The sequence below is a fragment of the Gnatocerus cornutus genome, chromosome 5 (assembly GCF_029298725.1).
Source record: "Gnatocerus cornutus isolate USDA-ARS CGAHR chromosome 5, icGnaCorn1.1, whole genome shotgun sequence".
In the NCBI taxonomy this organism is placed as follows: Eukaryota; Metazoa; Arthropoda; class Insecta; order Coleoptera; family Tenebrionidae; genus Gnatocerus; species Gnatocerus cornutus.
The window spans coordinates 7,163,197-7,178,804 of NC_142237.1; the positions used below are offsets into that span (position 1 = coordinate 7,163,197).

The 15,608-nt window shown below is 35.1% G+C and overlaps 3 protein-coding genes across 3 annotated transcripts in view; 2 read left to right on the forward strand and 1 right to left on the reverse strand.

Moving 5' to 3' along the window:
- Positions 1-2,353, reverse strand: part of 5-HT2A (5-hydroxytryptamine receptor 2A) — a 94,239-nt gene extending 91,886 nt beyond the window's left edge. The window contains exons 1-2 of the mRNA XM_088037661.1: positions 2,266-2,353; positions 1,856-1,890 (exon numbers count right to left, since the gene is read on the reverse strand). The gene's annotated coding sequence lies outside the window, so the exon portion shown is untranslated. The remainder of the gene's footprint in view (positions 1-1,855; positions 1,891-2,265) is intronic.
- LOC148174028 (homeobox protein six1-like) lies at positions 1,196-13,025 on the forward strand. The gene is made up of 5 exons (XM_088037663.1): positions 1,196-1,287; positions 6,242-6,579; positions 9,042-9,282; positions 9,332-9,593; positions 12,736-13,025. Exons 2-5 carry the CDS (start codon positions 6,439-6,441, stop codon positions 12,935-12,937), a joined length of 846 nt encoding a protein of 281 aa, XP_087893789.1. The 5' UTR covers positions 1,196-1,287; positions 6,242-6,438; the 3' UTR covers positions 12,938-13,025.
- A 1,205-nt stretch (positions 13,026-14,230) lies between these two features.
- On the forward strand, positions 14,231-15,422 carry Hou (GID complex subunit 8 homolog protein Houki). Its single transcript, XM_088035935.1, has 4 exons — positions 14,231-14,472; positions 14,519-14,715; positions 14,762-14,959; positions 15,009-15,422. Exons 1-4 carry the CDS (start codon positions 14,355-14,357, stop codon positions 15,183-15,185), a joined length of 690 nt encoding a protein of 229 aa, XP_087892061.1. The 5' UTR covers positions 14,231-14,354; the 3' UTR covers positions 15,186-15,422.
- Positions 15,423-15,608: the final 186 nt, after the last annotated feature.

A 15,608-nucleotide genomic window follows, 5' to 3' on the forward strand; every position in this document is an offset into this window, starting at 1 on the left:
TCAATAAAAATCTGTTAAATAATGGATTTGATATTTCCTTTGTAAATTTGAACTCAGGACTAAATAAACTACTACTCAGGATTAAAATAAAAATTTACATTACAAGAAGAAACACAGATTAAAATAAAAATCTGTAAAACATCTCTAACGAATAAGACCAAAATGGATGGTAGATGTGTTTAATTAAGTTCTGCAATTAAACTTAATTGTCATTCATAGATATCTTCCTATTCCTGACAAAGCGTCAGAAAACGACCAAAAGTCGATAAGTTAAACATCCGCATGCCCCAACCCTTAAAAATTGAGAAATAATTATTTGACATTAAAAATGCTTTCGCCGAACTAACAACATGGGCATTAAATTAAACAGCTGCTGCTTGCAATCTATTCAATTAATTTTAATGACCTTTAATATTCTCGTCGTGAATCGACCTGTAACTAACTGTGTTTATTTCGTTTACATTGATACTACCGCCTCGTAAACATACTCGTAGTCAAAGCCAATTAATAGGTAATGCCAGCAATAATTAAAAGTAATAAAGAACCTCATCTCTTGTAAATATAATAGAAAGGTCGAAGTCAATGTTATAATCCAACAAAGTTACTGTATCTGCAACCGTACATATACATCCCAGATTTATGACTATCTAATTATTATTAATGATCAGTATTCATCTCGGTACTTTATTACTTAAGGAAGCAATTAAACAAGCATTATCGGTGTTGCATTAAATATAATCTTCATAAAATCTCAGAAGCAACTGCAACAAAACGATAAGAATAAAAAATTAAAAACCATTTCACACCAACCATTTCCGCTTCCACATCGCACTCAGAGATTACTAGTAACAAAACAAGATAGTAACAAATTAGCACCTCTAGGTATCAACCGGCATGAGCATAGCAATTCAGAGACCTCATTCCAATTGGTCGATAAACAGAACTCCGCCCTTTTACACTTGGATACCTTGGTTAAGACCCGCCTCTTCGGCTTTCTAATATAGGAAACAGAATCGCCTCCGTCAGTTGGCTTTAGATCGTCGGAGTTGGTGTGTTGCCCGTTGATGTACGGAATTTAACAATATTTTTTCTAACTTTCTGGTGGTCGTAATTGAACGCACATTCCAGAAATTCTGATCGTGTTCATTTAATTAATTGCGTCAACGGTTAAATTTAGACGAGAATTTAAAAACAGACTGAATTTTGTATGTGATGGTTTCGTTGTGAGGTGATTGTGTTTGGTGGATTTTGATTAGGTTCAAGGGAACTACTGGATTACGCATTGAGGTAAATTGATTAGGGGTGGAAGGTGGGGGTGGGAAAACGCAAAAATCAATTATATTTGCAAAAGAGGGCTCTTGTTTGAGTTGGAGGATGAGCATCACCAACGCTGAAAATGTTGTTTGCTCTCCCATCTTCCAAGTCTTTGGAGTTGTGGATGCAACAGTGACAAATCACTCAGAGTTTGACAAAAATTTTGACCAAGTCAACTTTACTGGGTTTCATCTATGGTTAGATGATCTGACAACAGTTGCCGTCGGATCTCTTCATCTAAAACCCAAATCAGTCTTGGTCAATCTTTTTGTTGCAATCTAACTTGTTCTTTTGTAAATCCGTACTCTTTAACCTTTTGATTGACCAATCTAATTAATGGTGGTTTTGTCATTTAGTAACGTTGAATGGTTTTCTCGCCATAAAGCTGTCAAAATTTTACGCCTTCTTATTTTTGGCACTTATACTCCGCCTTGTTATCTGCATATCAAGTGTCTATATCTAGAAACATTGCCCAGAACTAGTCAAAACATCAAAACAACTTCCTAGTATATCTAGAGAAGTATGTAAATCGTGTACTCACCTACAGAGTGTTATCATTGTGGACGCCACTGCTACCTGAAAAAACAAAAGAACAGTAAAAATTGAGTAACAGATGCTGAAATACTAAAATAACTGCACTTTATTTTTCTTCGAAATGATATAAACTCTACCTATAAATATTTTGCTTGATTCACGTTTGAAATGACCTCCAGAGTTGCATATTATTAAACTTGAAAAATTTCAACGTATGATTAACTCACAAGTTTTTTTTCAACATGCTGAAATTACTCTAGAGTAAACTGAAATGGCACGTGTACAGCATTACAATAATTTGCAACAATATTGTTGGAATTGATCCAAGTTTTAGCATTTGTGTGGAAACAAATTAATAAAGTTACAACTGTAACAACAAACATCAAAGATAAAAATGAGATCACAGTAAATTCTCACCTAATCACGGATTAATTTTATTGTCAAGGATTTGGTGGTTTTCAAAATTCTTAAAGCAATACAGCAACCGAGATGATCTCAATAACTGATTGCCACTGTCTTACCTGCCACATTTATATTTTAACATGTTTCCTCCAATGTTTGGACAGGATAGTGCCTTTGGCAACTGTGCAAGGTATAATTATCAAGTTTTTAGTGAGTGCAAATATTTTATCCTCTGAAATTTATGAGAGAATGCATAATCAGTTTTAAGATAGATTCCTATCAGCCTTACAGGTCTACCAATGGAGCAATAAATGGAAGATAAAAAAACCGAAATTATTATGTTGCTGAGGCCAACAAACTGAAAACGTCAATATAATGATTTTCAAATATCAAATATGCTTCTATTAATTTTTTTTTGAGGAATTGCCAATTGGTATTTTGTTTAGATGAAATCGAGATCATAATTGACAACTATCTTCTTTTTTATTGCCAAATGGGTCCAAGACAACTGACTTCAAGCCAAAAATACTGTGTATAGCGTGGTGTATTGTAGACAATTTTGTTCTGCAATTTGTGTTTGATTGATCTTAAACAGCTCTGGACGACCACAATCTCAAGCTAATACTTTTTTTGCTCAAAGGTCGTGATCTATGTAGGTACTTTTTGCTTTGCAAAAGTTTATCACCTAAAATATAGTGTGGGGTGCGATGGAAGGGATCTTTTTCGGCCTATTCAGGATTAAGCAAATAATTCATATCAGCCAAACAAGATCTTCCTTATCTTAGTACACAAATAAGCTATCTAATACCAGTTACCTGTTTTGAAAAACACCACTCTTTGAAACTGGAAGAAAAACAATATTGTCTTCTATTGTTGTAGTTCTATTTAGGTAATAATAAGTTTGTCCAACAACTAAATGAAAAGATAAATATTTATCCGTGCTAACTTCAGTGAATTGTTTTGGATCTTTGTTGTTATCGTTTCGCATTTTTTGTTAATAATTTTTAAAACTCCTCCAAGCTGTCAATTGTTAAAAATGAAGAAAGTTTGATATGTGCTGGGGTACGTCTTTGGTTTTCTTTCATCTCTCTCAGTGAACTCATGATATAAATAAAATCCGAGTATTTGGCTGATATAACTACTACATATTTAAATTCAATAACCTTGCGGTGTCTATAAATTGTAGTATTGGTTGTAACAACTGCCCACCTGTTTGTTTAGGGTCGATAAATACATTAAGACAAATGGCCCATAATTTCTTATGTACTTTGGAGAAGTCTTTAATTTATTATAACGAAGAATTATGTTGGTCCAGTTTCAAATATGTAGTTAATTTACTTAAATTATTTAGGTCCGGATTACAAGTGTTGAATTAATTCTTTAATTGGGATTAGATATAGGCAACTTTCTATAATTCAATTTTTTCCGGTTACTCGTTCTTTACATGTGCTGGGTTCTGTATAAATCTTTTGCATTGAGACACACTCCTATAAACAAAACTAATTCCCAGACTAGAAGGTTTATGTATAATTTCTAGCCTTTTTCCTGTCATAATTCAAAATTTCCACGAATAAATAAATATTTTTTTGTAGGTTTTCCTTACTATTCCGCAAATCCTTTTAATGATGTTTGGGTTGGTTTTAGAATAATATTTTCCTCTTGCAGTCTTCTTTGACAACAAATCAAGATGAATGCAAAGAGAAATTATAACTATAAAAAGTTATAAAACTATAAAAGTAAAAATAATGCTAGAATAAATGTCATGTCAAGAGCCGGTTGAATTTAAACTTTTGCTTGTTTTAAAAAAAAGCTATGAAATTACTAGAAACAAATACCTACGATCATCAATTACGTCAAATATGAACATGATTTGCTTTATCGCAATCAAATTTTTGTATTAAGTAACCATTAATATTTAGTATTTAAAAAATTTAAAATTTGCTAAAGGAACATAAAATTGCAATTATTTTGTATAAGAATTTTATACTTTTATTTCTGTGTCTTGTTAGTCTTTACTATCACATTAACTTTGCCCATGATCAGTGAAATTAATACCTATTTATATTGCCTACTAATTTGAATATGCTTAACATCTATTAGGACTTCCTGGAGCTTAAAAATTCAACAGCTACTTAGCTGAGTTCATTTTCATTAAGAATCTTTATTTTCTCTGCACGTACCTATCTAAGTACTTCTACTAGGTATTGTCGGTAGCTTTGTACAACTTCAATTAGCAACTTGTGTATCTAACAAGAACCTTGCTGCATTACATATGACTACTTGACTACATGTCCAAGTAATAATTCCTTCTTAAAAAAAATAAGATACAGGTTTTTGGAAAAATAAAGGAGACAAAATATTTGGGTTAAAATGAGTGTCGGAGCGTCAGACTAGACATTTTTGGAACCTCTACAATTGCAGCTTAAATCGAAGTTAAATTGTCGTATTTTTAGAAATTGTCTGGCAGCTATACAGCAGAGTAATGGTTTTATGTTAAGCTATGCATAACAATCTTTTATATAGTAGTATTTTTAAGTGGGGAATAGCCAAAAACGGATCAATTCGATTTTGAAATGAACCGCTGACGTTTTTAACAAACTACGAATTTGTTTCTATTTATAATAATAAGTTATTGTAACCATTTTTATATCCATAAAATTTTATTTTTTTTAAAGGTTTATTGAAATGCAGCACATGTCTTGTGCGCAGGCTAATAAATTTTATTAATAATATTAATCTCCAATAATATCCATTCACAAAACATAAAAATCAAGTTACCTTTGATTTCTGTAAAATCAGAGTGTACTTTTCAATCATCATTTCATGGGACTGTACTTTGAAGTTTGTTGTCACTGTCAGTTCAGTTTGTTTAATTTTAATTTTCCGTAGAGAACTTTTTACTGTCTTGTTGAAACTGCCCCCTGCAGAAATTATCTATTTCTTATGCTTTCTTGCAGAGTGAGTCGAAATTAAAGATTCCATTTTGAAATTTTGGCATTATAATTGTCAAATGTCCATTTGGTTACCAATCTCACCAACTGTTCCGTTTAGGGTTATTTTTTATCGCCAACCATAGTAACTTTTATGTTTTGTGAACGGATATTACATACTTTAAATTACTTAAAAAGGGAACTGTCCTGTGCCATCAAATAAAATAATTGGCAAGTTATATAACGTCGAAAAAAATTGAAAAAAAGATCAACGATTTTATTCAACTTAGGTAACCAAATTAAAATCTTTGAAAATCATGGTTTGATGCTAATTAAATTGGCAATACCTGAGTATCAAAAAAAAAATAGGTACCTACTTGGGTCTATCCTTCAAATTTTACATATAAAACTAAACATTTTAATTCATTCACCTACACATCTTTTGAAAGAACTTTCCATACTATTTTTCAACGAAAATATAATTTTGAATTTTTGCAAAATTGAAACCATTACATCCATATAATGGAAAATATTATTTCGTGAATCATGTGTTGTTGGTATGTACTGGATTTTACTTGCTGTAGAAATTATCGAAACAATTAGCAAGGTATTGTTGGCATTGTGTTTTAGTGTCATTTGCAATCAGCTGAGACATGTTGACAAGTCAAATTAGGTCCTGCTATTTATTGCTTATCAAACGATAACTTGAATTTTTCTTTCGTCCTTTTACACTATTCACTGTTATAAATTAGTTCCAGACCAATATAATTAACATGATTAAGTTTTGTAAAAAAATCCAACACGTGTTTGTTTTAATAAACCGCATGCATTCAATTTCCAACAACCCTTCCTTTAAAAGCTTAATCACTAAATGTGGAAGGTACAAAAACCAACATCAGTTTATTACTCCCATCGGCATCGATACAAAATCAATATCTCCCTATGAAGCAACCCTCCAGCAAAATGACCTTGCAATTTACACTAGCACCGTTTACCTCCGCCTATTATTTAACTTTTGCAAAGTATAGTTAATCATAGTAACATTCGTAACTCTTTTCCAGATCCGTCACGAAGGAAGGCGGGCAACACGTGCCAAACCACTAGGTTATCCTTCTCAGAAAACGACGATTTTATCAATGACCATCATCGTCCTCTTTGCCAACGTCTGAATACAAATCATGACCGTAAAATAGCCCTTTCGTGGTGATTGTGGTGCTCCAACAGCGGCAGCACGGTGTTACTGAGAAGAGAGAGCGAGATGCTGTCGGCGGGGCTTGGTTACGGTGTCTCTGGTCCTGTAACGGGCACCACGCCCCCCTATAGCCCGCCACCCCCCGCTAGACACAGCCCCTTGCCGAGTTTTGGATTCACCCAGGAACAAGTCGCGTGCGTGTGTGAAGTAAGTGGATTTGTGTGAGATGTAAGAGGAAAAGAGGGGATTAACTGCTTCCTACCCTCTGATTTATTCATATCCTTGTTTGGGAAGGTTTGTGATACTGGTATTATATCGGGGTGAATAGAAGGGATGAGGGAATATTTCCAGTTACTGTTTTGGTTTAAAAGTAGTTTCTGAAAAAGCAAGTTAAAAACCACACATTGCAATCGAAGAAAAAAAGGCAAAAATGGTTACCTTAAAATAAGGGTGCCATTATTATGTTGGGTACTCCTAAAATGAGAAGTGTTCTATAAAAATGTTGTTGAACCGACAAAACACCTTTAATTTTTCAGTACTTGAAACATTAGTTTCACCATTATCAAATTTCAAATTGAAAATTCAAATTTTTTATTGGTAGCACCATGTGATTGAATAATGAGTAAATGTTCCAAGCAGGTGTTGGAATTTGAAATGAGTTAGTTTTTGTGTCTACAATTGAATTTGACATTAAGAACAATCAAGAACATCGATCAAGAATGGCACACTAATTTGCAAATCAGTCGTTAATATTTCACTTCCAACTATCAAAAGGGTGCTTTAGGGTGGATCTAACAAGCAGAACTGCCGACAGATTTTTACTTGCAAATCGTAGGAAGCGTAATAACAACAATAAGAATAATATAGAATGCAAAAAAACAACAAAGATTAGACTTTTAAAGACTGCCTAACAGTAATTATACTAATGCACTGATTACAATTTAGTTTTAACGACTATCAACATTAATAATGCTTTTGCAGCTGTTCGAGCAATGTTGTTTTTCCATGTCATTTAATCTTTAGCAATATGTCGAAATTATGATTAATGATCTATTTTCTTTAGTCAAGAAACCAGAAATTTCGGCGTTGTTTTAAATACAACACATCAAAGGAATTTCTTTTTCTTGGTTTCTTTTTTGAGTAGGCGCGATTATTTCAAAACTCCCAACGCATTCAATTATTCATATCCACCACCGCATATTTTCTTTATTTATGGACTGTAAAATTATCACCCAATTAGCATTGTTATGGTCGTTTTATCACAGCAATACTTTCATAATTAATCCAACTCGCTTGTAGATAAGAATAGAAGTCGTTATTAATAGCTGCGAAAATATGCTCAAATTCCAGTGCGTTGTATGGAAAATTGGCGTTTAATTTACGCAAAATTTCATTCCGCACGAACAATTTACGACAGGAGTATTTCCAGTTTGTTATTGCCAAAATTCCATTGCTCCAAGGAAATACTCCTGATTAGCAAGGATTTATTTTTCCCAATTCGTTTTACTTCTCATATCAAACCGATCTTGTATGGTTGTATAATAATTATGGTTTTTGGGAGCAACGAGGCTTGTTTTTTTTGTGAATTTATTAACTTTGGGGCCATTAAGTCTGAATTTAAATTGATGATTATAGTGTGGTGGTAAATGATTTAAGACAGGTCTACTAATTGAATTATTACCAGGCCACATGTGGAGACTGCGTTGCTGAGTTTTTTCTTCAATTGGCAGCAGAAAAGACTCATTAGAGGCATTAATAGATATCATAATTTATGAGCATTGCATAATGACCGGGAAATGAAATGGTTTGCCAACAGGATGTAGGTGCTCTTTACCGGTGGCGTAATTCACAGTAGGAGGCTTGTTTGGTCAAAACGACGCAAAGAACCAAAAAAATTGTTCTAAATGACAGACGACATGTGAGATGTTTTGAAATATGCCTTCTGTTTTAAAATGACTAATTTTTGATATCGCAATCTTCGTTTAATTTGGTTTGGTTTGTTTTTCAAACCAAAACAAATTCATGTTTCCCACAACGGAATGTAATGTGACTAAGGGATTGCAAATTTCCATCTAGACGATCAAGCATCAACATCCTCCTTGATATCAAATATTTTCAAATACTACGATAGGACAAAAGGAAGTGAATCATCCAATTTCTATAATTCCAAACGTTGGCTATCAAACATTCCAAAGTACTTGCATTCTTCGCTAACAATCCCAGATCCAAGACTAGACCATTAAGTCGATAAAATTACACCCACGGTACATTACGATCTTCCATTGCAATTAATCATGACAAGTGTAAGATAATTTCTCTTGTCATCTGAACCTTGCTGTTGTTTTAAGATAGTAAACCCCAAACAACGACAATTAATTATCTTTAATGATCTGATGTTCACCCTTCAAACTTCTAATTAAATTCCAATAAAGTGCCACGATCCAACACGTCGCAAAATTTACGACTTGTATCGAAGACATAACAAATCGCAGCTACTTAAATAATCTCAGTATCAAAACTATCCTGTTGCATAGAATCAGCATGAGTTAACGGCACTCTGAACACCCACACGTTGGTACCGCGGATTTACAACATCCATCATCGTGTTACGGGTGTAGATTTATGGTCTTGATTGTAACAATTTGCAGAAATGTTATTTCTTTTTCTAGGTGTTGCAACAAGCTGGAAATGTCGACCGTTTGGGAAGATTCTTGTGGTCCTTGCCCGCCTGCGAAAAACTCCATAACAACGAATCAGTACTGAAGGCCAAAGCGATAGTAGCTTTCCACAGAGGGAACTTCAAAGAATTGTACAAAATATTAGAAAATCACCAGTTTAGTCCGCACAATCACGCCAAACTCCAAGCCCTATGGCTCAAAGCGCACTACATAGAAGCAGAAAGGCTTAGAGGTACCATTACACACCACCATCTTCTTTAATCTAATCGATAAATTTTCAGGTAGACCATTGGGCGCTGTCGGCAAATACAGAGTCCGTAGAAAATTTCCTCTTCCCAGAACGATATGGGATGGCGAAGAAACGAGTTACTGCTTCAAAGAGAAGTCGAGGAGTGTCTTAAGGGATTGGTATTCGCACAATCCTTATCCTAGTCCTAGAGAAAAACGGGAACTGGCAGACGCCACGGGTTTAACGACGACGCAAGTTTCCAATTGGTTTAAAAACCGAAGACAGAGGGATCGAGCTGCCGAACATAAAGACAGGTAAGAGCGAAACGGATCAATAAGTAATTGACTTAATCAGTATTGAAAAGGCAGCCTTAGTCGCGGAGATCGTGTTTCTGCGGAAGCCATATGCATTTGTTCAGCGGCGGAACGAAAGTTTTCGTTTGAAAAAAACAACGGGAAATTCGGGAACAATCGTTTTGAAATTGCGGTGCCAAGTGCTTCTTTCCACTGGTCTTGAAGCGGAAAGTGCCAAATTTTATTCTAAAATCATTTGAAGTTAGAAATATCTATTTATTGCCATAATGTCTTCCTCTGATTGATTTATTTAAAATAAGGAGCGAATTTCAGGACCATTGGCATTATAATTCAACTGCGAAATTTCATATTTAACGCCAATTTTAATGAGGCGCGAAACTACAAAGAACAAGAAGCCCACAAAATCGTCATGTGATGATGCTTCTTTTTTCTGGTCATAATCCGGATAATTCTCTGTGATGTGTCAATGTCCATGTTGTGAAATTGAACCGCTTGAAATCCACACCTCTCGCTTATTTTTATTTCGTAAACAGATCTGTTTTTGATTCCACTAATCTGTTTCATTCGAAATGGCATCACACTTGAGGGTTGCTCCTTTCAATATGCCCCATTTTTGACGGAGTCACCTACCATATCGTCTCTCGTTACGCCACTGCTCATGCATTTTCACTTTCAATCTTTAAGGGTAGCATTACCAAGCTTTTGTCACTTCTTGTAGCCATCCGAGTGCATATTGCGGTCTCTTTGCTAGACGTAACGACTTCATAGTTACATATTGCGTCTTGAACTAGAGTGTCGTATGTCGGCTCGTGTGACTCATGAGCTAATTTTAGCATCCCCGACGACCTGAAACCGAATATAACAGAACGATTTGATTTTAATGTCCGTTTCTGTGGATTTTCTCAAAATGTTGACCCAATTTTCGTATGCATTCACAATTCCATAACCGTTGAGGCTCGCTAGGATTAAAAATAAAAAACACTACGCGGGTTTGGAATTACATCGTACCGTTTTAACAAACATATCATTCCTCGTCATCGTTTTTCTGCTGTTATCAACATGTGTTAGGTTTCTGACACATTAATTATTGTTTACTGTCCGATTATTAACTCTGGTTAATGTGTGTGAATTGGCATATCTCTCAGGGGGCACACGTATCGTATGTGTGGTAAAAGTCTAAAATAGCACGCTGCCGGGCTATTCTCAGTTTCCAGGTCCAGCTCTGCCAGTCATCCGATACCCAGCAGCAAACACTAGAAATAGAAATATACACGGCACTTCAATAACGTTGTTTGCATTTCTTCGCGGCAATGACGGTTAACGATGTCGTCAGCACTGACGGCGACAGAAACTTATCAGTTCCCGAAAGGACGGGGGTGGAAATTAAAGGAGATTTTTTCATTGTTGCGAATTCTAGTGATAACGAGATATGCATGAGAGAACGACATCTGATACTTCCAAGGAAAAATTGAGATAATCAAGACTTCTGTTCTAATTGTTAAAATTTAGTGCGCACTAAATGCAAACCTTTTTGTTGGATATTTTGTTTTGGCAACTTAAATTTATGAGCATGTTTTCGGTTTTAAAGATGACTCTTGTCTTATAATATCCACTTAACTTGAGTTGATACCCACTTTAATACGACTCGTGTCATATGTCCAGAACTCATTTAAAGCTGATTTGTCAGATTTTTCTAATCATTATCAAGCACTTGTCAAGGAAACCTTGCCAAAAGCTCTACGTTAGTTAGTCCAAAAGGTAAATTGTGTTCGAAGTACTTAGATGAGTGAAATAAGTACCATATTTATGAGATTTCCACGGTGAAGAATTATGTTAAGGTGCGAACACACTTGCAACCACATCATAATATCATAATATCGTCACGAAAGGCATTACGTGCACACGAAGATGCAAAATTGTTGCACTACGCTGTGTACGCACCCTTAAGTGACCCTGAAATAAATTATGCAAAAGACGTGCAGGTGCATATATTTATAAAATAATAATACAATTTGCTTAGATGGTCATTTTTTGTCCTAAATACAAGAAGTAAAACAAATCTTCGAATCTATTAATTCTGACCAAGCCGTAATTAATTCCAAGTTATCGAGCTTTCGACAGCGGCTATTAAATCGGGAACTCTACGAACCCACACTGAGTACTTTCCCAGTACCATTTTTTACCCAATTAATGAGGCTTTTGTACCATCTCGACATAAACGTCGAAACCTCACTACAATAAAAATATTTTGAGAAGATCACGTTCAATAAGAATTTCGTAGAATCGTAAAGCCTGCCACCCATACAGTTCCAATCTGACGTCATCTGTTCTTGCATTGTTCCCCAAATTGGGCCCGCTCATCTCCATTCTCGTTAATAATCAAATTAATTCAACACCCATAATTCCGACATTATGAAGCAGTTTGCAGGTCTCTTCACAAAAAATCCATCCGCTTCCCCCTCAATGAAGCTCCTCCAATATCGTCGTCTCGAATTACACCAAAACAACAATGTCTGTTCAAACATCCTCTTCCACCCTAAATTGTGAAAGCTGTAGTCTCGACGCTTTAGATTTGGAAAAAATTCACAACCCTCACTCCTTTCTTGGCAAAGAAATAAAAGAAGGCCGCATTTTCGGGTAGACGGAGGCATTTAAGCAAATTGATGGTTAAATAAACACTTATTTGAACCTTTCCCCCGACCAAACAGACAGTACAAGTGGTGCACATGTGTTTACCGAATTCTTCGCCTCCGACTCTCAAAGGAAACATAAAGTTCGCTCATTCACGCCTTGGTCATGCAAAAACGGGAAACGTTCCACTTCCAGAGGCTATCTTGTGTGGGCAAACTCCCGGGGTCGGCGTTTACGGATATCGGGTTACTCGACGGAGGCAGCCCGCAGGTGAAACACGATATCACAGAGAAGCTGTACGTTGTTAGAGGGCCTCCGGGCACTACAGTCCGACGAGTAGGTGGTCCTTTGTCTTTCGTTTCCATCTCGCTTAAATCCCTAATTTATTGTCACTCATATCGCGTCGCCATTCACTTGCGCTTTCCTTGATAATCTGAAGCGGACAAAGAAAATGCGATCCGTCTTATCCTAAGTAAATAAATAAGTTTTCAAATTTGTTTATTTTTTCTAGCGGTCAAGCAAACTCGGACAAACCCCACCTAGATTCCAGCGGCTCGGACAGCGAACCGGAGCACAAAATCAACAACTACACCCCCTCTGGATCGGTAGGACCACCACAACTCACTCCTTATGGAAGCTTAGCGGCGCCTCCTATTGGACAACCGCTGTATCAAGCTCCCGGAGGAATCCTACACGACTATCAAACTTTGTGACAGTGGTTGGCCGCACCACAAGAAGCCGCTGCGGCAAACAGTACTCTGTAAATCGGTGATAAGGGGAAATCCCCATTGTCAATCATCCATTATTTTGACTACTTCAAATTTGGGTGTATTGATTAACTCTTGTACTTATGTAATTTTTGTTCATACAAGTTTAATTGTAAATAGTCTCTTCCCGGATTTATGTATACTATTGTAAGTGTATGCATTAAGTAGTATTTTTTCCGACTCAATTTAGTGTATCACTGCCCTTTTATTTCGTCATGAAGCAATAAGTTATTTAGTTATGGATCAGTGTGACCGAGTTTTTAACCATCAGCGCCTAACCCAAACGATTTCTTTTGTTGTTAATGTACTTAATTGGTGGATTCCGCCAAATGTAAACTTGACGTTTGAATGGATTGATTCGTTCATGGCACAAAGTGAAGCAATAAATTTAGCTTGCTATCTACTATACAACCCTATGAGGTCTTATTATACCTGTTTAAAAATATCCATGTTATTCAACACAATACCTTCACCATACGTACTTATAAATGGCTAAAGCACATTATTTTTTTGTTTTATGTTTAATTAATGTTTCTGTTGTAACAAAATAAATTTGAATATTACACTAAGCAGTTTGTTTTTTTGTTCAGGTAAGTCTTAACTAAATATAAATAATAACAAACAATTCTGACTCCCAAGTTTTACCAAATTAACAACCAACTAAATTGATGTTACTTTAGTAACTGTGTCGACGTAAATGTCCAATACTTATGGCACCATAATAACTTTTTTAATTTATGCGACATGTTTAAAATTTTATTTTTGTGTTGGCAAAGATATTGCAGGTAATAAATACGAAAAGCTACGTAATGAAAAACATCGATTATGTGCGCTAAAAAATAAATTATCGAAATACTTTATGATAGCAAATCTGGCATAACATTTATTGTTTGTATTTTACTATCGGTGGACAAAAAAAATAGGTGCACTGAAAACTTGGCATTGTAAATTGTATCGTACAGAAATAAGTGCCAAAATATTTAAAATATTTGTTGATTCTCTATCAGAAAATGTGAAAATGTCAAAAAATTAAAGAGATAACGCAAAAAGTGATCACAACACTGGATTTTGTGGGCGCAACGGTACATAGATCTGCCAGAGAATGGTAAAAAATAAAAGTAGCCTTTGGATTGCCTAGCGACCGCTTTTATTAGCACATTTATATTGAGGAATTATTATTTTAGGAAGAACTTGAAAAACTGAATCATTATTCAAATTTTTGGTAACTTTTTCCCCCGTTGTAGTGGCAGCACCGAAAAAAACAATCGTTTGACAGCTAAATGACAGTTGCGTGCTGCAGTGACAGTTAATTATTAAACTAATGTCATCCAGTTTTATTTTTATTTTGGCGAAATAACGCGAAATGAGCTACACTGAAAAACACGAAGTTGTTTCAAAGGACGAATGGATGTCTCTCATTGAAGAAAACGAAATCGGGCGCACTCAGATGAATAAACTCATAATGAACTACTTGGTGACAGGTAGGAAAACCAATTTCTTGGTGGATTCTTGCATTGTTGATTGTAGAAGGATTCAAGGAAGCAGCGGAGAAATTTCAACAAGAATCTGGAGTTGTTCCTGCTGTTGATTTACATTCTTTAGACGACAGAATTAGTATCAGGGATGCAATCATGAATGGGAGAATTCAGGAGGCTACGGCTCTAATTAACCAGCTCCATCCAGAATTGTTAGATAATGATAGATATTTGTATTTTCATCTCCAGGTAGAGGTTATGAAAAGTAAAACTTGTATAAACTTGCGAATTGTAGCAATTGCATCTTATTGAACTAATTAGGAGTAACCGTGTGGAAGAAGCTCTAGCATTTGCACAGAGTCACCTAAGTGAAGCTGGTGAAGATGACCCCTCAGTATTGCAAGAACTGGAGAGAACAGTTGCATTGTTGGCCTTTGAGGACCCCTTAAACAGTCCATTTGGAGATTTATTGGCGCCTTCACACAGACAAAAGGTTGGTCTTCATAATTGTTTAAATAAGTCACTATCTTTGCCATCTTTAGATTGCCAGTGAGGTTAACGCTGCCATTTTGAAAATGGAACACCAAGAAACAACAGCTTCAAAAATTTCAACTCTACTTAAACTAGTACTGTGGGCCCAAGACAAGTTGAACAAAAAAAATATCAAATATCCCAAAATGACCGATCTGGCGTCTGCAACTATTGATGACCCAAAATAACTGAAGACTAATATGACCAGTCATGTAGGTGTATTAGTAAGATTAGCAAGTAGTTTAAATTATTGTTATAGAATTTCAAATGTTTTTATCTCTTTAGCTGGAATATGTTTACATAATGTAATCATAACAGTTTTACCCAGTTTTTTTGTAAATTTATATACTAATAAGGAAAAATGTGTTATTTATGGTATTTTTTTTTAATACATGCTTCACAATTTGGATATTGAGCTAGTAAAATTGTGCTGTTTTAATTCAAGTCTGATTTTATGAAAATACTAACCAAATTAAAAATTAGTGTTTAAAATTTAGTAACGACTTGTTATAAAACATGTATTTACACATAACCATCATGAAAAGTAAAATATATGAACTTACTTTACTTATTTAAAAAAAAAATATTTTGGGATTCTACACTGGACTATA

What these genes read in the sequence shown, in the direction of transcription:
- LOC148174028 (XM_088037663.1), top strand. Translation starts at nt 6,439, where the DNA reads ATGCTGTCGGCGGGGCTTGGTTACGGTGTCTCTGGTCCTGTAACGGGC. An exon ending in AAGTCGCGTGCGTGTGTGAA is followed by an intron (nt 6,580 to 9,041) that starts GTAAGTGGATTT and finishes TTCTTTTTCTAG; the next exon opens with GTGTTGCAACAAGCTGGAAA. An exon ending in GCTGCCGAACATAAAGACAG is followed by an intron (nt 9,594 to 12,735) that starts GTAAGAGCGAAA and finishes TATTTTTTCTAG; the next exon opens with CGGTCAAGCAAACTCGGACA.
- Hou (XM_088035935.1), top strand. Translation starts at nt 14,355, where the DNA reads ATGAGCTACACTGAAAAACACGAAGTTGTTTCAAAGGACGAATGGATG. An exon ending in AATGAACTACTTGGTGACAG is followed by an intron (nt 14,473 to 14,518) that starts GTAGGAAAACCA and finishes TGTTGATTGTAG; the next exon opens with AAGGATTCAAGGAAGCAGCG. An exon ending in CGCCTTCACACAGACAAAAG is followed by an intron (nt 14,960 to 15,008) that starts GTTGGTCTTCAT and finishes TGCCATCTTTAG; the next exon opens with ATTGCCAGTGAGGTTAACGC.